This window comes from Camelus bactrianus, chromosome 9 (genome assembly GCF_048773025.1).
Source record: "Camelus bactrianus isolate YW-2024 breed Bactrian camel chromosome 9, ASM4877302v1, whole genome shotgun sequence".
Lineage (NCBI taxonomy): Eukaryota > Metazoa > Chordata > Mammalia > Artiodactyla > Camelidae > Camelus > Camelus bactrianus.
Genome location: NC_133547.1, coordinates 58,495,578 through 58,521,322, shown reverse-complemented (window position 1 = coordinate 58,521,322; position 25,745 = coordinate 58,495,578). Strand labels below are relative to the sequence as shown.

At 43.6% G+C, this 25,745-nt stretch overlaps 1 protein-coding gene and 1 long non-coding RNA gene across 5 annotated transcripts; one reads left to right on the top strand and one right to left on the bottom strand.

The window, feature by feature from the left end:
• Window positions 1–12,679, bottom strand: DHODH (dihydroorotate dehydrogenase (quinone)). 3 transcript variants are annotated; one of them, XM_010960713.3, is made up of 9 exons: window positions 12,425–12,672; window positions 10,335–10,547; window positions 8,859–9,058; window positions 6,405–6,487; window positions 3,792–3,979; window positions 3,082–3,195; window positions 1,978–2,131; window positions 1,659–1,818; window positions 1–1,166 (listed from the first exon to the last, which is right to left on the bottom strand). In XM_010960713.3, the coding sequence occupies exons 1-9, from the start codon at window positions 12,443–12,445 to the stop codon at window positions 1,112–1,114; spliced, it is 1,188 nt and encodes a 395-aa protein (XP_010959015.2). In that variant the 5' UTR covers window positions 12,446–12,672; the 3' UTR covers window positions 1–1,111. The 3 variants fall into 3 exon arrangements, with proteins under 3 accessions (XP_010959015.2, XP_045377090.2, XP_045377095.2); XM_045521134.2 differs by lacking the exon at window positions 1,659–1,818 and having other exon boundaries at window positions 12,425–12,679; XM_045521139.2 differs by lacking the exon at window positions 10,335–10,547 and having other exon boundaries at window positions 12,425–12,676.
• LOC141578660 (uncharacterized) lies at window positions 6,260–24,449 on the top strand. Of its 2 annotated transcripts, none has more exons than XR_012509251.1 (10): window positions 6,260–6,520; window positions 8,133–8,278; window positions 10,023–10,153; window positions 10,315–10,487; window positions 13,695–13,802; window positions 15,447–15,566; window positions 18,119–18,235; window positions 20,793–20,867; window positions 22,751–22,797; window positions 24,370–24,449. It is a non-coding gene; the product is annotated as an uncharacterized LOC141578660 (long non-coding RNA). The 2 variants fall into 2 exon arrangements; XR_012509250.1 differs by having other exon boundaries at window positions 15,444–15,566.
• Window positions 24,450–25,745: the final 1,296 nt, after the last annotated feature.

Genomic DNA, 25,745 nt, shown 5'->3' with positions numbered 1-25,745 from the left:
AAAAAAAAAAAAACAAAACAGGAAAAAGATCTTTGAGAAAGCCAGCAGGAGACTGGCTATGGGTGTCTTGGCAGCAGGAGTCGGCCAGACCAAGGCTGAACGGTGAGGCTACAGGACATATTGTCTCCACAGCAGCTGCAGGCCTTTCCACAGAGCTACTGAGAAATCAAATTAAAAAGAAAACCTGGGCTGAAATGATGGGAACAAAGGTAACTTCCTGTTGCTGTGAAGGCGTGCTGACGTCAGCAGCACTTCCCAGACAAGGCTTTCAGCCCCCCATCACCATTTGCTTTTCGGTTTCAAAAACGTTTCTCTGTTCCTTCAGTTACTGACTAGACCTCTTTAGCCTCTTGCCTAGTGTCTTCAGGCACCTGGAGAACCTGTTTGCCCGATGGCGCCTGAGGCGCAGACATTAAAGCAGGGGGCAGCAAGCCCGTTTCCTGAACTGTGTCCCTCCACAACTGGTGTGTTGAAACCCAAACCGGCAGTATCTCAAAATGTAACCTTGTTTAGAGACGGCCTTGACAGACATAACCAAGTTAAAATGAGGTCACTGAGTGGGCCCTAATCTAGAATGACCGGTGTTACTGTCAGAAGAGGTCAGGACCAGACACAGTGAAGCCTGTGTGCAGACACAGAAAGGACGGCCATCTCCAAGCCCTGTTCTTACAGCCTTTGTCTAAGTTTGAATGAACTATTTTCAAAATACAGTTAAAAACTCCAAATAAATAAGAATAAAGATAGAATGAAAAGTCAAACTGCTGGGAAGCCCACTGCAGACCCCTGGTAGCAGAGACCCGTGGCATCTGGGTGAAGCCTGTGCCCTCCAGTGAAGGCTGGGATTTAAATCCAGTTTTTAAATAGCTTTATTTTTTCCATGATCCACCCCCCCAAAATGTCTAATGGCCTTGTAATATCGAAGGATCCTAGGATTCAAATCTAGAAAGAATCACGGATGCAGTTCCTGGTCTGACCAGTGATTGAAGAAAGCCTGGTCTTGCTGCTGGTGACCCTTGTGGTTTGGGGAATATGGCTCTTCTCTCTCAATCAGCCACAAAGGCTTGCCTGATTTAGCAGGAAGTTTCCAGATTAGGCTTCCCACGTCTCATCCTCACCTCCGATGATCTGCTCCAATGGCATCTGTGACTCTGGTAAAACCTTGCTCCCTGGAAAAAGGAAACAAAGCAATTTCAGCAAATGGTAAAGGAAGGGCCCTGCTCTTAATGGAAGCCCATGTGCACCTAGGCTCTCTCTAGTCCGTAGCTGCACCTGCCTCGCTCTCCCAAATGCATGCCTCGTGCCCTCTACACTGTCTTCACCCAGGAATTTACCCAGGTCTTCAGACCAGGAAGGGAATAAATTTTGAGTCCTGACAGCTCCCTGAGGTCAAGCCAATGTTACTGAATTCATGGGAATGCCGCCAGAACTCCTCAGGCCTGTAAACACCACTGCCTCAGAAGTTAATCTTGAATTCCTTGGCACTGTTTATCCTTTGTCAAAAGCTCAACAGAGTAAGCGTCCCCTGAGTCCCAGGTGTACCCATCAAATGCTATTTCAGTGAAGAACAGAGGCAGATGAATACCATTCCCTTGATTTGAGTCATCCTGAGTTGATACCACATTAACTTCTCCTGGTTCAAGCCACGTGGCCCCACTCACTTCAAAAGGGCCTCGAGCTCCCGCTTGACCCCGCCCACCACGGGCGGCCCGCGGTAGGTGAGGGCCGTGTACAGCTGCACCAGGGAGGCCCCCGCCCGGATCTTCTCCAGCGCGTCCTGCCCGCTGGCAACACCGCCAACCCCGATGATGGGCACCGTGCCTGCAGAGAAGCACACGGCAGCGCCGTGAGGACCAGGAGCTCAGTCTGGTTTCCGCCTGGCCCCCTGCTGAGCACTGCGGCTCAGGAACTCCGACCTAATCATACGCCCCCGGAGCCCAACCACAAGCAAATCTGAACACACAGACACCGACTTCTTGCCTTGGGTAAGTGCGTACATCTCCCGGATGGTTTGTGTCGATAAATCCCGGAGGGGCTTCCCGCTCAGCCCTCCCGTTTCAGAGCGCAGGGCACCCTGGAGGCTGGCAGGGCGACTCACGGTGGTGTTCGTTACAATCAGTCCATCGATGCCCAACTGCAGTGTGAGACAGAGAAAGAGCTCTCCCGTAAGGGCACTTACCGGCTTGGAGAAGCTTCCCTGTGGGGTGGAGACAGCACCCGGTCTGGGCGCCTGCAGCTAAGCCCCCGGAAACAAGAGCTAGACCAGACCTCACTCACTGCTTCCTGAGCAAGTGTCAGGGTGAGCCTAAACATGACACCAGCAGCCATCATGTACCCACCACCCGGATGGTTCCGCCAGGACAGAGTTTAATCCTTAGAACAACTCACTTCAGAGCATCCTGTCCAAGACCTCCAGGTAGTAAGCGGTGGAAAGAGGATATGAACCCAGGACTGATGGGCTCAGTGTGTGTTTCCCCTACACCCCAAGACACACAGACCTGGTGCTGGACTGGAGAGACTACTCCAGTCTGAACAAGACTGAAGGATGCAAGCACAGCCTTAAAGCCCTTGCTGAATGAAGATGAGGAAAGAGGAGGGACGAGACAGGAGAAAAGAACCATTCAAACATGTATTCAGACATTTACTTCTTGTTACAAGCATACCTTGTTTTATTGCACTTTGCAGATACTGCAGTTTTTACAAATTGAAGGTTTATGGCAACCTTGCATGGTCAGATGAAGGTTAGCATTTTATTTAGCAACAAAGTATTTTTTAATCAAGGTATGTACTTTTTTTTAGACACAATGCTGTTGCACACTTAACAGACTACAGTAGAGTGGAAGCATAAATTTTATATGCACTGGGAAACCACAAAGTTCATGTGACTGACTATACTGCAGTGATCTGGAACTGAACCTGAAATATCTCCTAGGTATGCCTGCATGTGATGATTTACATCATGACAGACCAAACCAGCCCTCGATAGAACAGGAAGGAAACCACAGAGACTGCCGTCTGGGCTAATCCAGCCGGCCAGGTGGCTCTACAGGCAGTGAAGGGCATCCCCCAGGCCCCAGCTCGCACCTCTCTCACCACACTGGCGATATCCTCCTTGTCCTGGGCTGTGAGGTCAGGAGCAATCTTCACCAGCACAGCCGGCTTGTGGGCTACCTTCAGGGCATCCCTCTCCTGTAGCACCTAGAACAACATGGAGCTGTGGATGGGGACCCCCGAGACTGCAGCTGATGGTACAGCCGTGACCTGCAGCTGCAGAACGGTGTGTTTTCACACCAGTTAACAAACTAAAAAGACAGCAATTTCTCCTTTTCAGGAAACAAAGCTCTCAATTTTGCAAAAGACCCCCATCAAGATGAGTCTGATCCCATTCTCTTGAACCAAGGGACCCCCAAGAGTGAGTCCCTAATGTCATTGGCATTGGCTAATATTTTAAGGTTTATTTAGACTTTTGTTCCTTAAAGAGATAACAGATGCTGTCACAAGTACTCTTTGTGACAGGTCATTCCCTTCTTCCACTCATTAATGTGCTAGATGCTAGGGACAGAGTGGTAAATGAGAGAGACATGGTCCCTGTTCTCACAGATATAATGGATTAGCAGCAGGGAGAGAGAACTGAGTAATTAATTACTGTCGAGTACAGTCAATGTTATATAAGGGAGTCCTAACTGGCCCAGGTGTTACAGACAACTCCTGAATAGTGATGTGGAAGCTTCGCCCTAGAGAATGAATAGGTAGGACAGGCTGATGGAGCAGGGCCTAGAGATGTAATTGCCCACCTTGGTCAGCAGGCGGCGCAGCTCAGCCTTTCCCTGAAGGCTCCGCAGCCCAGCCGTGTTGGGACTGGACACGTTCACGACCAGGTAGTTGGCCAAGGGGCCCAGGACGCGAACCCCCTCTGCATAGTCCGAGGCAGCATCCACCGAGGTCTTATTCTTCCCCAGGTTTATTCCCAGTGGCAGCCCATCTGTAAATATTGCCGGTCAGGATTTTATCCCCACACACCACTTCCTGTGCAACATTTTGAAGCCATCCTTGACTCAGCAGCCCACACAGTTACAGGCCTTCCCACTCCAAATGTGACCTCTCCTGCACCAGCCGACCAACTCTGTGAACCACTGCGTGGGGCTGCAGCCTGCTGACCAAGAACCCGCCTGCCGCCTTCGTCTGCGGAGCCATGTTTGGGCAAACTACTAGGATGTTTTAGTGCTGTGTGCCCTTTTTCTTTTTAAAAATTTAATGGAAAATGAAAAAATTAGGAATGCAGATACTAGTGATTAAAAAGGTAGGGCTCATAGGTGCAATACAACTGAACAGACAAATCAGTAGCATCAGAGGGGCAACAGTTTACTCTCTAGGGCCGCTTATTGGACGTGGGTCAAGTGACTGTGCAGTTGTGAAAAAAAGCAAAATTACAGAGTATGTACAAAATACTGGAAAATATGTTCAATTCTCATGCCCAAAATGTAGAGGCAGAATGATTTTACAATTTCCGTTCTGAGAAGGGACTCCTCCCGGTAACAAGGGTGACCATATATCCCATTGCTCCCAGGACAGCCCTGATTTCTCCTGTAGCCTGGGCATAATTATTAATGCCTGCACCCCTTCCACTCTCAAAAGTGTCTTAATTTGTACAGTAAGTGATATGGCCACCTTACTTTAAAATCCAGGGAATTATCACTTGACTTGTATTTTCGACTTAGAAAAACACATTTCAGAAACACACTGTGTGTGAAAGAGAGGGCTTGTCTGTACTTGATTCTCCTAAGATACCACCTTATCTGCAAAGGCTGAGCTGTATCAGTGGTACCAGATGCTTTTTCCACCTGTTGGCTGGGAAAAGACCTGGAAGGTCCAGGTAGGTCACAAAACATGAGTCAGGTCAGGGAGGACTGAAGAACATCCAGTACTGCTAACTACTTCTCACACCCTAAGTGCAGTCACCGGTCTTGAACGTGAGTGAGACTTGTGTAGCTAATTTCATGGGTGGAAGGTGAGGGAGGGGCTCAGAACCCAATCAGACAAGTTCTGTAACAAGGTGTTCCAAGCTTCTCAAATCAAGCGAAGATGATTTGGAAGCTCTTAACTCTTTCCCACACAGGTAACCCGGCTTAAAAGAGTATGTTTTCATGTAGCCAGTGGATCCTTCATTAGTAGTCATTAGTCCAAAATGACAAGATTTTGGAGTCAGACAAAATTGGTCAATCACTCTGTCCCCTCAGGGCACCAAGGCTTTTAACAACTCACGTTCCTTGGCGTGGTGCTAGCAAAAAGCTGTCTTCAAGGCTTCTCGCTGCTGGTGAGCACCACATGCAGAGCTCTGCTCTGGGGTTTTGTTTTAATCCAGCAAACGTTAGCGCCAGACTGGGGGTGAGGGGACAAGCGAGGGAGAACAGGGGAGAAAAGTGGTACAGGGGGCACTGAGGACAGTTAAAAGAAGGAAAGGGAGACAAGAAGGCCGGAGAGTCCCACAAACCATAAAAGTCCTATCAAGACCTTCAAAGTTCCCCAAACGGGAAGGCCTGCAAGATAGCAAAGGCTGGTTCTGCCAAAGCCAGGGAGTTTCAAACAAGGTCATGTCCCACTCCCAAAATCAGATGGCTAACTGCCTCTGCCCTTTCAACTTGCTTCTGGAAGTGAATCCAATATCCAAAGGTTTTTCTCATCTCACCACCAGGACACTTAATGAGGCTAACCTCCTGGAAGGGGTTCACAAGGAGCCCAAGAAGGAAGATAGCCGTGGCCCCACACAACCTCGGAGGACACCTGGGAAGATACAGTGAAGATGACACAGCACCAAGACCTCTAGGGCAACCCGAGGGACAGCCAGGCAGAGAGCCCCAGGGAACAGACATCGGCACCTCCAAAGGCAGCCCTCAAAAATGCATGGTGTTTGCAAACAAGTCGTGAAAGCTGTTTCCCCCAATGCCAGGAGTAGTTATCGCTGAGTGGGGAAGAGAGGGAGTAATTATAATGTTCTTTATGTGTCTCTGTATTTACTAATGCTTCTATAATCAATATGTATTATTCATATAACGGACAAAAGGACATCAGAGCAGGGCGTGGGAAGACTGCTCAGTTTGTGATCACACCTTAACTGCCTGCGTGATCACGGAGCAGCCACTCGGCTTATTTCCAAGGTGCCCCGGTTATGATAGAACACAGGTTACATAATGAGGCAGGAACTAAGTGTATCTTTGCTCAGTTGTGAAATTCACTTAAAATCTTGAAGACTGTGGTGGAGCCAGGAAAATGCCTCTAGGGGAGGAGCCCTGAGTTCCACAGTGTTTCCCTATTGCTCAATCATGTTCATTTCACTAGGAACATCCTGACTTTCCCCAAGTTTCCTTCCAACAGCTGAAGGAAAGGCCCTCCGATGCAGCCCCCGTTACCTCCTGTGAGCCTGGCCTGCGTCTGCTGTCTGGCCCGTAGCCTGTGTTCCACCACCGCGAGCCCGTGACTGTTGAATCCGTACCTGTCGTGCACAGAGGATGGGGGAGGGGACAAGGTAAGAGAACCTCGGCCAGAAAGCAGAGACATTGGAGAGGTGGTTCTGTGGCCATTTTCACCCTATACTATAGCTTTTAAAAAGAGAAAAAAAAAATTCAGAGAGCCAGATATTAGACTGCTGAGGTCTAAACATCTCTGGAACTCCTAGAGAACTTGCCAGAACACATTAAGCACAAAGGGAAAGATTAAAATTTGCCCAACAAACCACTAGCCAACTCGCACTGTAAACAGCCCAGACTGGGCCACACAGTTGCCCCCAGGCCCATCAGGATCGGCCCCCCTCCTCCGCAATACCCGCCACTCCCCCAGCGGAGCCCTCACCACTGATAACCCACCTTCCCACCTGCTGCCTGTGCTCCATCAACACGCCTCCTGGAACCTATCCTTCCACTCCATTTCCCCATCTTTTCTGCCTATTAAATTGCCCTCTGCCTGGTCCAGGTCAAACGCTCCCTCTCCTCGCAGAAAGCTCCCAGCCACAAATGATCTCTCACCTCCTGGCATTTATAGAGTGCTTTGTACCTGTCTTTCTCCTGGCTCGGGACATATGTATATGCTTCAGTTCCCCTACTGCGTTACAACCTTAAGGACAAGGGACATGTCTTCTCTATCATCTGTCACTAGACCTTCCACAAAGGCAGGGCCTTGTCTCTCTTGCTCACCACTGTGGGTTGCTGACCTAATGGCTATCCTCCCTCCCTCCTTCCTTGCTGGTGGAACCCAGCTCCCCTGACACAGGGTGAAAATGCCAATGACTCCCTTCCCAGCCCCACTGGCGACTGAAGCATGGATGTGTGATGGAGCTTGGTCGCCAAGACACAAAGTGATGCCAGGGAGCTTCTGGGAAAATATCCCCTACCCGCTATATGGATATAGCGGCTGGGGAAGACGGCTTACAAACAAGAAGGGAAGGCCCAGAGAAGTTGGACCAGAGTCCTGACATCACCCCACTGCTCAACCATCCCTAGAACTGCCTACTATACCTGTTATGAGAAGAAAATAGTAACAAATGCCTATTCTTTAAGCCACTTTGTTAACTTGCAGCCCAAAACACCTGAGAGATACATGCACTCGTCGACTTAGTGTTCATTCAGCACCCACCCTGTGCTACACAGAGCAAGGAGGCTGAATGCACATGTGCTCAGAGCACACTCTCCTCCCTCCTCTCCTGCCGCTTCTCACCCCTGGGATTCTGCCAGGACCGTCATCCTGGTACCTGCAGTTATTTGGGGTAGCTGAATCATAAACAAATATTTTTTGCCTGAACATTCTGCAGATATCGATCCCAGCCTGCAGCACAGGAGAAAGATCAATAACTTGATGTCTAATGCTTGCAAATTTCCCTGAAACAAGCACAATGTGGCATGTGCAGCCAACTAAAGCTCCCAGGCATCAGTCTCCCAGAAGGCCATTAATGGTCCCAAAGGTGCCTCTCAAATCCCCATCAAAGGGGCTCTAAAAATTCTGTTACCAAAAAGGGGGAACTTCTTCACTTCTGGATGTGTTGTAGTGAAAGTTGCCCAGGGATTACAAGGAAAAGGGCTGTACACAATCTAGAAGGATCTCTCTTCCTAAAAGCAGCTGTCTATGTTGACTGTTAAATTTTCCAGTTTGCTAGAGGCTGGGGCTGAGCTATCAGATGCAAGAGCCACTGGCCACGTGTGGTCACGGAGCCCTGGAAGCCCAGCCAGTCCAAACCAAGAGTGCTGGACGGAAACCACGCCGGGTTTTGAAGACTTGCTACAAGTAAAAGAAGGTAAATAGCTAATCATCTATATATTGCTTATATGTTAAAATGATGATACTTAGCATGTTTTAAGTATTTATAATTAGCATAATGATAAACTTACGAATAATAAGTCAAATATATTATTAAAATTAATTTCATCTATTTCTTCTTACTATGTTATTGTGACTACTGGAATATCTTAAGTTATATATGGTGTTCACGTGATATTTCTCCTGGACAGGGCCGGGCAAGGGTCCTGGAGTAACAGTGTGGAAAAAGCAGACTCTAAAGTCAAGTAGGTCCCGCTTCTGATCCTGTGAGTGGAGCTGCTGGGAAAAAGCAGACTCTAAAGTCAAGTAGGCTGAAGTCCATACCCAAGTTCTCCCGCTTCTGATCCCGTGAGTGGAGCTGCTGTATAACTCTCCCAGCCTCAGTGTGTATATGTGTTAAACTGAAATCATAAAACCTGCTTTTACGCCTGCACAGAGAAGATGCTCAACATGGTTCCCAAACATTCCAAATGGCAGAAAACCATCCCCCTTGTATGACAGGAAAAACACCTGAGTGGCCTGCTGGGAAGAAGGCCCCGTTACTTTGGGCCACTTACCTGTTAATGACAGCTTGGTCCTCGGGGAGGCGGAAGACGCGGGGTCTGGGGTTTCCTTCCTGAGGATTTGGGGTAACACTGCCTATCTCAACAAAACCAAAGCCCATCTTGTAAAGTCCATCCACGGCTTCCCCATGCTTGTCAAATCCTGCAGCAATTCCTATAGGATTTCGGAACTTATGGCCCAGGACTCTCACTTCCTATAATGAAGGAGACAAAATCACAGACACACAAGGCTGTGCTGGTGTTTCTCAGAGCGTGGTCCCTGGCACATCTATGTCAGACTCACCTGGGGAACCAGTTAAACATCAGATCCCAGGGCCCATCCCCAGACTAAGGAATCAGAATCTTTGTGGAAGCTGGGGCAGAGTGGAGCTCTGAGGAGTTTTTTTGGAGGGTGATGACTTGGGACTCTGGCTTTCAAAAGGATCATCCACAGCTGAATAAACTAGGGCACTCTAACCTTGAATCTATTCTTAACAGTGCTCCCCAGCTGGTTCTGGTGCCAGCTAGAGTTTGAGAACCATCTGGCTTCCTCATCACCAGGAGAAAAACTGCTTCCACCATGGGCTGAGCAGGAGATGGGCACTGTCTTTTCCAGTTGTGATTAAGAATCGTACCTTCTTGTCCACTCTCCTGGTGGGAGGGAGTGGCTCATTGGTTTCAGCCCCTAGACAGTGCTGTTCTAAAACAGGGTCAGGCAGCAAAATCCTTAATTATCTTAATTATTAGTCAGCCCCTGCTGCACCCCTCCCCAGGCTGGCGATAAAAAACCCCAGCAATGTCCCCATGGCTCCTGTGTGCGTGGGAGGGAGGAGAGTGCTTGGCTGGGCACAACTGACTGCTGGGCCCCAGAACCAGGCAGGTTCTTCTCTGTCAGATGTGGGGTGGCTTCCAGATTGTTCTCTAGAATAAGAGCAACTGAAGCCTAATTACTGTCTGATCTAGCCTGACTCCTGAGTGATTCAGGATTCCTGCCTTGATGCAGCCAACAAATCTAGTAGTGAGACAAATATATTAAAAGGTGGGAAAGAGATCATAAAGGCAGCAGTTGAATACAGGACGGAAGGAGGCTGGGACAGGAGATGTATCCTTTCCTCAAACGGTTGGGCTCGACCTGCTCCATCAGATTAGATGTTAGTGACTCTGGCTTGCCCTTTTCAGCAGAGCTGAACACTGAGCTACCGGAGACCTCGGCGAGGCAGAGGCAGGGTGGTGGTGAAGGGGACAGATGCCAACCTCAGACTCCATGGGTTTAAATCCTGGCTCAGCCACTTCTAGCTGTGTGCCTTTGGGTAAGTCACTTAATTACCCTGTACCTCAGTGCTCCTGATCTGTAGATGGGGATGACAGTTTTTTTGGAGGGTGATGACTTGGGACTCTGGCTTTCAAAAGGATCATCCACAGCTGAATAAACTAGGGCACTCTAACCTTGACCCTTGTATCTATCACACAGGGTGTTACAGGAGCACCTACCAGCATGTCAGAGTCCTGAAACGTGGCACGAGGAAGGAGCCCCAGGGAGGTGAAGCGAATGGCCAGCCTATGGGCTGTCTCGGGGTCCAGCAGCCCCTGCAGAGCCGGCATCAAGTGTTCCGCATAGAAATGCTCATCCCCCGTGGCTGTCAGGTAGGAAGCGAAGAGAAGTCCTCCGCCCCCTAGAATCACCACGGCATCCTGGGCCCGCTTCTGGAAGAAAGAGCCGATAGGGCTCCCTCAAGGCTGGGCTGCAGCGCCTTCTCTGAACCCTTTACACACGCACAGAGGACATAAAAGACCTTTCATAGGAAGCAATGTCCTTAGCCTTCTGCTAACACTGGTCTCCTTCATTTCTTGCTCACGTATTGGCCTCTACAGTCAGGGCTGTATCTACAGTTCAACTGACACACACAACTCTGGCCCTGAAGGACTCCAGGCCAGGTGTTTCAAGAGAGGCAGTACAGCCCCGTAGGGACACATGGTGGGCATCTGAGGGGAATGCTGATACATTTAGTGGGCAGGAATCAGTAAAGTCAGAACTGACCCTATCCTGTATGACGTTTGAACATCCTATTGATGTTCACTAAGTAAAAAATATCCATTCATACTGTCTGAGCCTAGAACCGCCAAGTCTATTTCACCACATAAATACAGTTTCCCGTGTGGTTTTCATCTGCACTGACTTTCCAGGGATGACTATACTGTTTGGCACAGAACATTAACAAGATCACTCACCATTTCAGAAAATCTCATCCAGAACGGTACAGTGGTTTGCTTGGGATGTTTGCCAATAAAACATACCTGTGCCTCTAGAATTTCTAAGTAGAGGCTTAAACACCTATCTAGGTGACTTATGCCCTAATATTTACATGTCGAAATACATATCATTTTATTATAAATTCATTTAGCCTTTACATTCCAGTTAGAACATTATGTTGACTTTTTTAAATTACTTATAGAAGATTGTATTATAAATTCCATTTCAGGATAGTGACGAGGGTTGCAAAACTTTTTAAAAAGGAGCATCAGGTCTCCTTGGATCAAGCTCAAACGTTGCTCATAAAGCTTTTCTCTAATCACTGCCAGATGCTGAGTCACTTACTCATTCATTCACTTAGCACATAGTGACTGAGCACTCAAAGGTGGGCTGAACAGACTTGAGTCCCTGCTTTCCTGAGTAGTCTCAGGAGGAGACAGAAATCAATGATAATGCAAATATAACTGTGACAGTGCTATGAAGAAAAAGAGTAAAGAGTAACAGAAGAACCTAACCTACAAGAGGTAGAGGAAGGCTTCCTTGAGGAAGTGACTTAAAGCTGATACTCAAAGGATAGATAGGAATTAACTAGGAGGCCAGAGAGAAGAGAGGGTGTGCCTGCATAAAGGCTGTCTCCACTCTCTTGGCAGCAGAGGAGAATGAGATGCACCCAAGTAATGGAGGAAGGGAAATAGTTTGGGACCAAGGAGTGAGGGAGAGTACGGCTTAAAAAGAAGCTAGGGAGAAGGCAGGGGTCTTGGCCAGAATAAAGATTTGAGTTGTCTCTTAAAGAAGGAAGTGATCTGATCAGATTTGCCTTTAAGGATCACTCCTCTCCTTCAACGTAGATCTAGGATTCACTGTCTCGATTCTAGTCTCCTCCAGGAGATTGTAGGAACGCCCTGTATGTGGATCAACAAATATCTGAGCTTCCGTTAAACAGACCCTGCCCTAAAATTTTATCTTAAAAGGTTGGGAACATGTCTAATTGCAATTTCATTTCAGGCCAGATCCTGCACACAGTGCTAGGTGGTCCTGTGTTCACTAGGCGCCCCTGTGCCGGGCTCAATAAAGGCTCATGTACGCTGACCCAGATCGGCATCTACCGCGTTTACACGTGTACGTTTACACTGAGTAAACGTACACGTGTAAATGCACGCGCATGACCACTTGCAGCTGTCCCCAAAGACACAATCGTGCCAAAGAGGCCCACGCTCTCCGGGCTGCCTCCCTTCCACACCTCGCCCAGGCTGGCGCCCCATCCTCCCCTCGCCCGTCTCGCCACCCAGTGTCTCCCAAGCCACCGCAGATCCACACTTGCTGGACTCACTTTGAGGTGTCTCCACGCCATGCTCCTTCCTCCAACTAGGCCCGCCTCTGTCTCGTTTCCATTGGTGGAGATGATGGTAAATCCTTTAATCCTCGCCCCTCCAGCTGCCAACTCACCAATCGCCGGGCAGAAGGGTGGGGCAGCCCTTCCCCGCTCCCGGCTCCGGGGCTGGGACGGGCCCGCTCCGCCCCGAGGGTCTGGTTGGGCGCAATCGCTGCCGCCACGCCTCTTCCGCCCGCCAGCCTCCAGATTTCTGAGCTGCGGCAGGGCTCTCGGGCTCCGGCGGCGCTCCGCGGACCTTTCCTTCCTGAGTCCTGCAGTCTGGACAGAAAACTACCTATGCTTCGATTCTTCAGTTCTAAGCAGCAGCCTCACCAATTTTCGATCATTTAAGTTAAACATTGATAGAGTGCTTGTGCTTTAGGTAAAGCATGGATTGAGAATATATATAGGGCACTAAAAAGGGTTGAAATGAATTACAGCACTGCGTTGTGTAAGACACCTGTGTTGACTGTCAGAGAATATTACACTTGCATCGGGTTTCATTTTTAAAAAGCCTAAAACGTATGTATGAATGTATGTATGTTTATAAGGATGTTGGGAAGTTAAGACTTTAATGAAAACTGACAGTGTCCTGCACCCAAACAGTACCATTGCAGACCAGACTTGGTCTCTGCTCAGAAACCTTCCAAATAAATTGCAAACTCTTTTTTCCTAGCATTTGAAACATTTCACTTTTGTAGTTTCAGTTCCCACTAGCCATCCCCCAACCCCCCTGCACACAGAGAGCATTATTTCTCTTTAAAGATGCCTTCCACTGTCTCACTTCCACTACCCTCGTGGACTCCTGCCAGGATGCCTGTTAACTTCTATCTAAACATGACCACCCTTATATGCTTAAGTGCTAGAAATAGATCTTCCTCATGTGAACTTCTCTAGTGGAACTTGCTTTATTAACTACACTTATTTTGCTTTATTAACTACATTTACTGTATCTTTTCCTCCCTAACTAGACTGTAAACTTTTTGAAAGTAGGGACCATACCATATTTCATCTTACTAATCATTTGATTACTGCAGTGTTTTTCAAACTGAGATGTATTCTTGGGGCCTGCACTTGAGAGAATTTTTAATTTTGCTATCTACTTACACAGTAATTTTTTTTAAGTAATCTAAGCATCATTTGGATCATTTAGATAACCAATTGAACCCTGAGACATGCCAGGCAATTTCAGTGCCCAAGTTTGTTTGTATTTATGATCTCATTTTAGTGCCAAGAAAGAAAACTGGCTAAAATTAATAAATGATAGATGTGCTACAGATGAAGATGCAATGACATGCTGTATGAACAAAGGTTTTCCAGCAAGTTAAATAAAGTGGTGAGAGAACTGATTCTTCCCTACAGCATGAAGTCACATGCATGACAGATTCAAAAGAACCTTTGCAGTGGTCAAGCAGAACCATGTTTATCTGATAAGTAGCTATTTAGTTTAGCAAAATTTGAATTTCATTGGTTTTCAGTTCTGTTTGTATTTGATTTGTATTCATCCTTTCATCAAATATTTATTCTTTGACTTTTATGATTATGCAAGAGCTTTAGAATAGAGATTATGACTAGTTTTGTGTGTGAATGTATTTAAGAAATAATACAATAATTTAAATCCATCCTAGGGGTCTGCAATAATGGTTTTTATTAAAAAAAAACAACAACAATACATTACTCAATTTTTAGCAACACTGACTTAGATATTCATCATCCTCTACCCCCTTACAGCTTAGACTTAGCAAATAAAGATCTATTATAAAGCTAAAGGCATAGCTGGTATATAGACACAGGTGGTGGTGCCCCAGTTATAAAGGCCCATTGCTTTATTGATCTTTCATATTTGTTTTCAGCTTATAAGAACTCCACCTGGGTCCTTGAAAAAGAAACAGAACAAAACCTTTTGTCTCCCTGACAAATTATCCCCAGTTCCTAAAAGAATAATATTAATAAGTAAGACAAACCCACTAAGAATATATTTAAAGGACCAGGCAGTTGCTGAGCCCTTACACTCTTTGTGCTCACAGATCCCAGAAAATGTTCTTCAGAGGAAGAACCTGGCTTTGGTTATGCATCAGAACAGGTATCATTCTAGGAAGTGAGCTAAATAGACCAGAGCAACATGAAAAAAATCATTGTTATCAGCTGAATATGTTTCACTGCACCTTTGAGGATGCAGAAAATTACTGTAGTATTCAGGGAGGTCAGCTTGCTTTCACCTGGAACCAGGAGATTCAAGATCTCCTCTTGGACTTTCTGAAAGAAGGGAGCAAGTGGTGGATTGGGAAAAACTTAGTGCCACTGGGAAAACAACGTCAAGGAAAAAACAACACAGGTAAAAGACTCTGAGGTTTAGTGTTTATGAAGGAAACTTACTTTTATTCTGGGACAAGAGAAGGAAAAAATCTTTCATCTTTCTGCTTTTGTATACAGAAGAATCAGTCACTCTACTTCATTACCATCATTCCTCTGAAATATCTCCACTTTTGTGGTACAGCCTTTGCTCTGTGTAACAAAAATGATGAGATTTTTCTGAGCCTATCAAAAGTTAACTTACCTACTGTTTCACTAAAATTATTGTGCAAGATTCTGAAATGAGAAACCTTTTATCATTTTTTCCCCTGGTAAATACCTCTTTTATCATTCTCAGCTCCATGTTTCCTAACCAGAAATGGAGAAAAATTATTTGCCTCTTGTCTTTTTTTATGTAATTTTTTTAACATAGAATTATACACCAGAATCTTGTGGTCTTAGAGAAAAATCCAAGGCAGTATTATATCATCATCATCTTCATTGAGGTTTAGTTAAATTGATACTAAACCTTGTGATAATGCATAATATGAAAAAATAAATAATAATTTGTGGGGAGAAATTCTAAATTTTCATCTTTTGGAAGCTAGCGATATGGTCTTCATACGTGGTTTTTTTAATGCTTGCTTTTGAGTATGAGGCTCACCTGCTTCTGGTCTCCCTGCAGCAGAGGTCGCCACCCCCCGGGACACCAGGTCCACCAGCTGTATTTACTTGTCGAAAAACTCCCAATGGATCTCATCAAAAGTGGACTTGTGCTTACAGAGGCATTATTTCATTTGCCAGGCTGGTAAGTGGTGAAGCCCATGCTGCCAAGGACCTAATTTTTATAAACTAGTTCTAAATGAGAAGAGCATGTGAGAGTATTAGGTGAAGAGTCTAAGAGTGAGCGACCACAGTGACTTCCTCATGCAGCCCACCCTGGTAGTTGGGAAGACCTGTGCCTTGATGTTTCCTTCATTTCTTGACTTGGGTGGAGTGTGAGAGAAACTGTACTGATAAACCCCATTTTCCACACATACCGCCCTAGCCCGTTCGGCCTTTGGGCTTTAGAGGGAAGAACAGGAAGCAAAGGAGGAAAATAAAATATGGTGGAATATAGAGGAGCTTGCGATCAGTTAGAGGTTTGCTTCTTCAGGAGTAGGAGGTGAGAATTAAGGAGGGGGTGTGTGTGTGTGTGGTTGGGTTTTTTGTCAATTAAGCAGTGTTCTTGATAGTAGTTACATAAAATATTTATTCTTAGCTCAGTGAATTCCCAGAGACTTTACAATGTCTTAGGCTGTCTAGATAAAAATTTTGTTCCACTTTTTAAAAAATCACAAATACGTTCTTATTAAAATATAAAGCATCTATGGATGCTTCATAAAACAATACACCATCCATTTTTCACTCTCCTAGAATTGAGTTTTTAGAGATTCTCAGCTACTGTAGGTTTTGGAGTAAAAACGCATTTCCTGATATTATTCATGTAGTTGCAAGAGATTTCTGCCATAGAATGTAGAATGTTTGTGCAGAACATAATCTTGGACAAAAAGAATTCTATTCAATTTATCCAAGCCAGTTCTGCAAATTCTGAGTGTGCGTTCCAGTGATGAGAGGGAGGATGTCACTTTGGTGAAGAGCTCAGGCTCTTAGAGTCAGGCTTCCTGAGTTTGTACCTTGTGTCTCTGACTTTCCAGGGGTGGCGCCCTGGGCAAGCAACTTAACCTCCACGTAGCCTGGTTTCTTTCCAAGGATGGTTAGGAGGATAAGATATTAGACCAACGCCTGGCATACTATTGCAATTATTGCTTTTAGTATTATATTATTATGCAATTTCTATTTTTTGTTCAAAATTTACTTTCTGCTTCTAGATAGCTTCACATTCATGTCAAAGGTGAAAACACTTTTGGAGATCCAATACTGCTAGTAACTATTATTGTCATAGTGTTTATACATCTTACTGTGAATTTAAGAAATGCCTCTTCCAAAATAACATATTGGTAGAAGTATTTGTAAATTTGTTCCTTAACATTCAAAAGAGAAGTCTCATGCTCCGTATTATTGTACAGTATTACTTCAGTTACAGATTGACTTTATCAACATTTGAATAGTTGAGCTCGTGATTTTTCTTTTATTTAAAAAAATAAAAGCACTTAAAGATTAAGCTCACATACAAAAGCATTAAAGCTAGACTAGTATACAAGTTGGAATAATAAGTAACAGTTTGTGTTAAAAGTGGTGTTGTAATAGGGTTAATAAATATCTTGTATGAGCCAAGACAGCCAAACTGGTTGGGAAAACTTTGAAATACTTCTATGCCATTCATAAAGTAAGTAATATTATGAACTCATTACTTCAAACCTAATGATCATAGGATGACACAACAACCATTGATAAATGGAGTTCTGTCCTAGGGACGTCTGAAAAAATATGTGTAGCGCTGTCTGCTGTGCTGGCTACGGTCCCGGTGTTGCACATCCTTGGAAACACTCTGTGTTTTAGGAAAATCATCAGCTTAACATTATCCTCAAATTGCACGCTTGCTCCTACTGTGGGGAAAAGAGTACGCAAGGACGGTGTTGCTGATCTGAGCTAGTGCACAGCTAGTGGTTCACTTTGGGTGTGAGTGTGGAGAGCTTGTAGTAACAGGAAAGAAGGTGGTATCTGTGGTGCAGGTGCTGGTACGTGGGCAGATTTAATGGTAGGAGTCTGTGGAAAAGACTTTTTTAATTACTTCCATTTTCTCCTTGTGGTAGAAGACAAGGTTCTGTCACCTGACCTGAGAATGAGGATCAGGGAACAGGGGCATCCAGGAGAGTGGGAGCGAGAATAGACTAGGGAAATGCAGTATGATTACCAGGCAGGGTGAGGGCAGGCCCCTGGAGGTAAGTGATTCTCAGTTTCAGCTGAAACATCGTCAGCGAGGTTGAATGATTTCTCCAGCCACGTTTGCAGCATGAAGAGAAACAGCCAGTGCACACGAGGAGGCGTGTTCAAGAATGCTGTTGCCCACCTTCTAATCCTCTTTTGTCTCTACCCATAAGGATTATCAAACACAAAGAAGAATCTTATGCTTAGAATGTAATTTCTTAAAATAAACTTAATTCTCGGTCTTCTCACTGCTGACCCAATCAGGGGACCTAACTTTGAGATGTTGGATAGTACACAGTGATATGACTGTGCTCCAGAGCAAAAGACCTACTTCATAATTCCTGCATTATTATTCTTTAAAAAAAACTGGATAGTAATCTTTAACTTGTGTTTTCTTGAGTATCACATCTGTGCTTGTAATGATTATTTTATAGACTTCCATCTAGAGCTGTATTCTGTAAGTTAACTTTTGCATTGACCTCCAAATAGATGCCTTTTCAGACCAAGATACCAGTTATGAAAGAAATGGAAATAATTCTCATTCACACTGGAGACCCAAGAAGACAAAAAGAGAAGTTACAATACTGAGAAATAAAGTGACCTCAGGTAATGTGTAGTGATATTAATCCTTCCCTTAACGGATGTACAGGTGAATTAATGCTGAAGTGTGTATTCATAACAGGTACCCCCAAATATTCATTGCATTCTGTTTTGTCTGATCTTAATATTGGAGGCTTTGCTTTCATTTTATGGATGCTTATTTTCTTGGTATTCTTGTGGTCATCCTATTTTCACATATGCCCAAATAAAAGACAAGGTTTTTTCCCCCCAAAATTTTCCATCAAAAAAGAAAGTCTTAAAGTCTGTGCATTCTTTCAAAGTGTGATCTCTCTCTCTCTTTTTAATGTTTGAAAACCAAATACTATTTAGGGACAATGCATTAGCCTGAAATGGCCTCAGGTCGATATCAGTGTTGGCTGATTTTAGAGATTAGCTGAGAGAATGGGAGAAAAAGATAAATTTTAAGTGGGATCTAGTGATTACTCTTAGGGGTATGCCCTCACAACTTAAAGATTTAGTTGTTCTTGTCATTAAATCTTTTAAGTATGCCTTAAAAGAGCAGTTTAGAAAGTGTTACTGCTGTAGAGACATGAATACATATCTAGAAAGCAAATGTAAAAATCAACTTTTCTGAATGCTTTGTAAATATGTATTTGTGAGTTGGGAACAAAGTGATGAAAGTATTAGACAGAAGTAAAGATGGTATATTTTGGGGAACCATTGAATAATTCTGCAAATTATTCTAGTTATTATTAAAGCAATAATGTTGAAAATGCGTTTGAAAAGTTTGAATAAAGCTATGTCATGAAGTGGGAGTTTCAGGAAAGCAATGCTTCTAAATTAATATACTACTTGATATAACATGTAATTTTAAATATTCCTTTGGAAAACTAAATTACTATATTAAATAAGTGGACATTTGATGTTTCACTACATCCTTCAAGTTTATGTAGTCGAGTTTGTTCAAAAATAACTTAAAAAAATCTCGTTGAGACAGCTTTATTTTGGGGATTGCCTTATATTTATGTATGTATGGTCCTTCAAAAAATTTTGTGTCACTTTAAGTGTAACCCTCTTAAATTTAATGTAAATATATCTAATTATTTTACTCACTTTGAGAATATTTTTATAGTAGTTTATCACATTCAAAAACAAGTTTTAGCGGAGGTACTGGGGATTGAACCCAGGACCTCGGGCATGCTAAGCATACCCACCCCCCAAAATTTATTTTAATAACAGGTACCCTTTCTTGCCTTGTTATATGCCTTCTGGTTCTAATACTTTCTTGCTTTCTTCTGTCTTTTGTTGAAATTTTGTTCTTTAATATTCTTGTTTTAACTGTTTACTTTCAAGAAGTTGTTTTTCTTTTTAAAAACACATCCTGATAATCACTATGCTGTACGTCAGAAATTAACACGACATTGTAAACCAACTATACTTCGGGGGAAAAAAATTCTTATACCTATTTTTTTCTACTCTTTTGGGCTCAAAATGAAAGTCTCTTTTGAAATCCTGTCATCTGGTTAAAGGATTATAGCATGAGTTAGTTTTTCCACTCCCCACTCTCATTCCCTAGATCTTGTTAGGATATTCTGTGGGTTTTATTCAGGTGATTACTATATTAAATTATTTTTACATTACACAACTTCTCTTAAGAGTATTTTTTTTACACTTTTGTCAAAGTCAGATTTCCAACAATAATTTAGAACTTCTCTTTTAACTGGTCTTGTATTTTGTCACCGACCACTTTGTACCATAACTACTCTTAAGTTCTCAATTTTGTCTCATCTCTATTCTGATTGTTTTTCTAAGAAAGCTCTATTGGTGGAAATATTTTGGCAACTTGTGAATAGTCTAAAGGGGTCTTTCTTGTCACTTCCCAATGTTAAAAGGAAAATTTCCCCCAGTTTACTGATCTAGTGAGCTTTTATTCAGTAATTCATGAATCAGGCAGCAACCAACCTAGCAGACAGAAAGGAGCTCCCAAGAGTCACTCAAGGGGAGAGATTTTTATAGACAAAGTGAGTAGGAACAAAGAAGTTATCCTGGGCATTTGCTGATTGGTTAAAATAGGGTTACTTCCCTTATATGGAGCAAAGGGAAGTCTTCCAGCCGGGTTACGTAACTCTTGCTGGCAGGCAGGCGCTGACTGGTTGACCTCCTCCTTCCTTTCCTGGGAGAGCCCTTTGCTGATGTGGGACTTAGCTTGAGTGACTCCATGTTGGGCGTGATGTGGATACTTAAACACCAATGAGCCATATTTTAACATGTGTACAGTTAAAACATAGGCTCAGTTGCTATAACAAGGGCCAAAATGGTAGTTTACACAAAAACAGAAATTAATTTCTCTTTTGCGTAACAGTCTGAGTAAGAAGTCTAAGGCTGATAGGACCCAAGCCCGTTCTTCCTTGTTCTGCGGTCATGAACTTGTAGCATCTGTCTCATGGTCCATAAAGAAGCTGTTTTAGCTCCCCCGACTCCATGTTCCATGTTCCAGCAAGTGGGAAGGGGAGCGGGAAGTGGGGGGAGGGGGTGCTGATCCTTTTTAAGGGCACAGCCTGGAACTTACACCTATTGCTTCTTCTCATCTCCCACTGGCCAGGACCTGACCACATGCCCACACCAGTGAGAGCTGGGAAATGTAGCCCTTAGCTGGGCTACCCTGTTCCTGTGGAAGGTAGGGTACAGTGAATAACCAACACTCTCTGCGTGAAGGTGAATCACAATCTTTTCCTCAAAACTCTATAGACATCATTCCCTTGTCTTTGGCATTTGATGCTATAGTGGAAAAGACTAAGGCTAGCCCCTGCCCACCTTTTTTTCTGATGGCCTTTTCCCCCCATCAGATTGCTTGTAGAGTTTTTAATGCTTGTACTACAGAAATTTTCTTAGCATGTATCTAGGTTACTTTTCACTGATTTTTGCCTAGAATGTGATGTTATCTTATAATATAAATCTTTCTTGGCTCATGAAAATTTTATTCTATTCCACTCATTTATCCCTTCTATTTCATTGCTCTGGTTTTGTCCCTAAGAAATACCAGTTATCTGTGTGCTATCCTGCTGGTTTCTGTCCTCCGTATCTTTCCTGTCATTCTTTTCAGTAAAAAGATGGTTTCCTATTTATCACTCTTTCTGTTGCATTCTGAGAGAATGCTTCACATTTCTCCTGCATACCACTAATTTGACTTTTCCACATCTGTTCTGTTCTGTATTACCTCCAACATGGATTTTAATTTTTCTGTAGCATTTTTGGTTTTCTTGAAATCCTCTAACATCATTTATTTCTCTTTTAATCTATCTCAGTCTTGTGCACTTTAGCCTTAGTTGGTTTTCTGTTTAAGGATATTAAACAGCTTTCTGAAATATTTTCTTGATTTTGCTGTTAATAATTTTCAGAGATATACTTTCCACTGAGTACTTTGGAGTCAGTTCCCAGGCTCTAGAATGCTATTTCATAGGCTCCATTTTGTTTGTTTTTTCCTTATCTCTTAAGGCAAGGTCTGCCAAAACACAGTGTTTGTCAGTAGACTGAAAATTGGATCATGCTAAGTTCAGCAGCCTGCTGACTTATTTAGTGGTCACAACCCCTCCTCTGATCTGCAGTTAAAGTTCAGAGTCAATTGCATGTTCCCAGCAAGCTATCAACCTAATGACCCTAATCTGAGGTGATGTTTTTCTCAGTTCTACATACATTGTTTAATTTTCACATCATTGGACACTATTATGCCCATTTTCCAGATGAGAAAACTAAGAGGTTAAGTAATTTATTCAAAGCTTCATAGTTACAGTAAAAGGCAAACCAGCTCTGGACGCCAGGTCTTTTGACTCAGAATCTATTTTCTTTCTTCAGTCCTCCATCCTGATCAGAAGAACATCTCAGAACTCTGGCCTTCCCCAGCAGTAGTAGCTGCAGTGATTTTGCTGCTATACACACATATGAACAACAGATGGAATGTTACAAGAAAAGATAAGAGAGGGCAGAGTAGGCTTGCTATAGGCAGGTCAGTTTGAATGGGTCTAGGTGCTCATGCTTTGAACGATCAACTTAAGTTCATAGCAAATAGACATGTTAATACCCTGATATTGCCTTCAGATCAGAGTTTTCCTCCTGAATAAATGTGGAAAGAGAATGAAAGCAATAATGATAATCTGGTAAAATGTTGTGAATGATCATTTTCCAAAAGTCTGTCAGAAATATGCTCTGATTTATTAATAAAGATCCCCTCCTTTTGGTAAAATTATAAGGCAAGTATTTCTGCAGTCATGTTTATATTGTGGCAACTTTATGAATGGTATGATTTAATACTTATTTTCATACAGAGGGTCTGGGTCTTGGAAGAGTAAACAAAGGAATTCAACAATAGTGTTGGATGCTTCCACTCCAGAATTCTGGCTTGTCTGCAGATGTATCAAGAGTGGGAGGTGATCACTGTGGTTCCTATATGAAACAATTTGCATTGTTTTTGGCCAAGAATAATCCTCAAGTAAAATAGAAAGAAATATTTCTATTCTAGACTTTTACTTGAACTTAATCAACTTTCTTTTTTTTCTGTCGTAGCCACTCATCTTTCAACCACATGTCACCAACCTGCTGGTGCTAATCTTGTAAGTACTCACCTTCACAATGCACATCTTGAAGTATTATTCTCTTTGTCAATCCTGGTGGGTCCTGCCAGAACTCCACTCTGTCTCCTAGAGTGCCCTAAATATAGTTTTCTAAAAAGGAAAGAAAAGTACTTAAGGGCAGGAAAGAATCAGGTTTGATGGATGCTTTATTAAAGAAAATTTTAAAGCCTTTCTTTGGCTTTCATATTGGTGTAATTATCATTTGTTGGTTGTCTGTTTTGTTTATTCCCTGCTTCATGCCCACAAGGAAGTATGGCATCTTAGAAAAATATATGCAATGCAATGAAATTTAAGTTCTTTTTAAAAAGGGAAAAAGAAGTCTGAGTGACAAGAAAATAAAGGTAGGAACTCTGCACAATCTATAAAATTTCACCTTCAAGAAATTTCTCAGCCTTCTTTCCTTGTGTCCTACATAGAAGCCTTTCAGTGCATGTCTAGATATAGATGTACATTTATTTGATCCAACATTAACTGCAAAAAAAGTGTTTCTAGCAGTATAAGAGAGAACAGGGATGAAATAAATAACCCTTTAAATCAGTATTTCTCAAACACTATTCCTTAAAATAACAACCAATGTTGTTTAAAATGTTGCTAGAAGGAAAGGAAACAAAGGGTTTTGACTGTAGGACGTCTCAGAGCCTTTCATGTGCCCCAAGCATCATCATTCCTCACTGTCGTCACCACTGCTGCACCCCAGCCCGAGCCACCGTTGTGTCCCAGCTAAGCTTTGCATCTGCCTCCTGGTGATCTCCCTGCTTCCACCCTTGGCCCCTTTCTGTCCATTCTCAACCCAGCAGTCCCAGGGGTCCTTCATCCCAGGAGTCAGATCTTGCTGCTCCTCAAAGCGCCTGGGGTCTTTCCACCTCATTCAGAGTCAAATCATACTCTTCTCAACTATCTGACATGTGATGTGCTCTCACCACCCCCTCCCTCATTCCCACCCACCCCAGGATCTTTCTGATCCCCCACAATTCCCACTTTTGCTCATCCAGCCTCCTTGTTCTTCCTCAAACAAACCCAGTGGGCTGTGGCCGCAGGGCCTTTGCACCCCTCAGATGTCCTCCAATGTATTGGCAGAGCTTTTTCTCTCCCTTCATTCAACTCTCAGCAAAATGCCCTCTCCTGACAGCTGAGCACTCTGTCTCTTCATCTGTTTACCTTTGTTTTGTTTCCTTCATGGCACTTGTTCAGTGCATGATATCATTTGCACCACAAAGATGGACGCTCCTTGAGGGCAAGAACTTGGCTTGTTTTGTTCTTTGCTATATCCTCAGTTCCCAAGAACATTGCTGAGCACACAGTAGATGTTATTTATAATTTATTGAATGGTTGACAATAAGCACAATAATACAAATTGTGAATCTTAAACAGGATAAGATAGTTCGCCACTTTCTCAAAACTGTTGGCATATAGGATCTTTTCGAGAAAAATGCCTATTAATATCTCCCAGGACATGGGGAGTCTAGAGCAATTTTGGGAACGCTGCCTTAATTATTCATCATTTGGTAAAATCAGATTTAGCCTTTTCTTTTACATATTTTTATCTTTTAGTCCAAGACCCTGTGCCATTCTATCAGCCCATTTCCTGCAGTACCACCCAGAGTCACACAGCAGGGAGTATCAGCCACGCCTGTACCTTCCAGCCAGACACCAGAGCTCACCAGGCCTGCGTCTGTCACACATGCTGAAAAAGGTCTGGTAGAAGTAACTTCAAGCTCCAAAGAGGACTCACATCCAGATGTCTTCACCCCACATCCACAAGAATCGTTTCAGAACACAACTGATCAGGTAAACACGGAAAATTGAAGTTACAACTGGGTACCTTTGTGACACTAAAAAAGCACTTTTATTCTTTCCTTCTATGAGGATGGTGTGTCAAGAATAGTGATGCTAAGAAAGAGCCTCATTCACCCTTTACCTAAGCAGAATCTGAGAACGCCTGATGGATCATGGGGTTCAGGGCAGGCTGCCCCAGAATGTGCCACTTTGGCTGGATTATTTCAAACTGAAAATAATTGAATTGAATTGCAGTTGTCTTCAGCTGAAGGCAATTAAGGCCCGGCAGACTCTGGATAAGCTTTTTACCTCCCCCTTAGCAGCCTAAAAGAAACTAGGGAGGGAGCTTGCACCAGGAAGAGAGCTATTATCAAAGATAGCTTTCTTTACATTAGAAAGACTGCTCCACATGGCGTGGCAAACATTTGTTTACTGAACACTTATTTGCTCTTCCCATCTTCCTGAGGATTGTCTTCCTCTCCTTAGATGTCTCAGACCCATATCCCCTTCTCTTTAGCTCACAGTGGGCATATAAACCTCAACAGCCTGTCTTTGAGCCTCACATCTTTGGGACTCCCACACGTACATGGTTAAATTTGTTTTTCTCCTGTTAATTAATTTAATTATTAGACGAGCTGAAGTCCCTAGAAGGGAAGAACGGAAATGCTTTCCTCCCCTAAGAGACAAGCTTGTATCCCAATTAAAAGCAAAAACAAAATGAGCCCATGAAACTACTGCACAATTCCACATATATTTTATACCCATTTCAGGATTTAATGTCTTATTGTTATTACTTACTGATATTATATTTAGTGCTTTGGATGAAGAAAAAGTTTTGTTCGCCTGCCCCACTTTTTCAGCAGCAGCAAACCCTTCTGAAGACTCCTCCTACTCACCATCTCATCTCTCCTTTTGTCCTTCCATTTTCCCCACAAACTTAAAAAGAAAAAAAAAAGTCATTGTGACAACACTGATGAAAAAAAATCATCCTGCTTCTCCCCAGTTTTTTTAACACCAGCCTTACCTACATACAAGCTAACGTTTCCCTGCTGAAGAATAACCGTGTTTACTCTGGGTCTGCTTTCAGTGGTAATGGAAACTAGTGTGCACTATTGTCTCTGTTAGCATTGTGTTCTCCCAGAGAGAAGCTG

Excerpts from the sequence above, each read along its gene's own strand:
- DHODH (XM_010960713.3), bottom strand. The coding sequence starts at position 12,445 with ATGGCGTGGAGACACCTCAAA. Across the intron at positions 6,488-8,858 it reads GACCAAGCTGTCATTAACAG|GTACGGATTCAACAGTCACG; the intron begins GTAAGTGGCCCA and ends TGTGCACGACAG. Across the intron at positions 3,980-6,404 it reads GCAGGCCAGGCTCACAGGAG|ATGGGCTGCCACTGGGAATA; the intron begins GTAACGGGGGCT and ends CAATATTTACAG.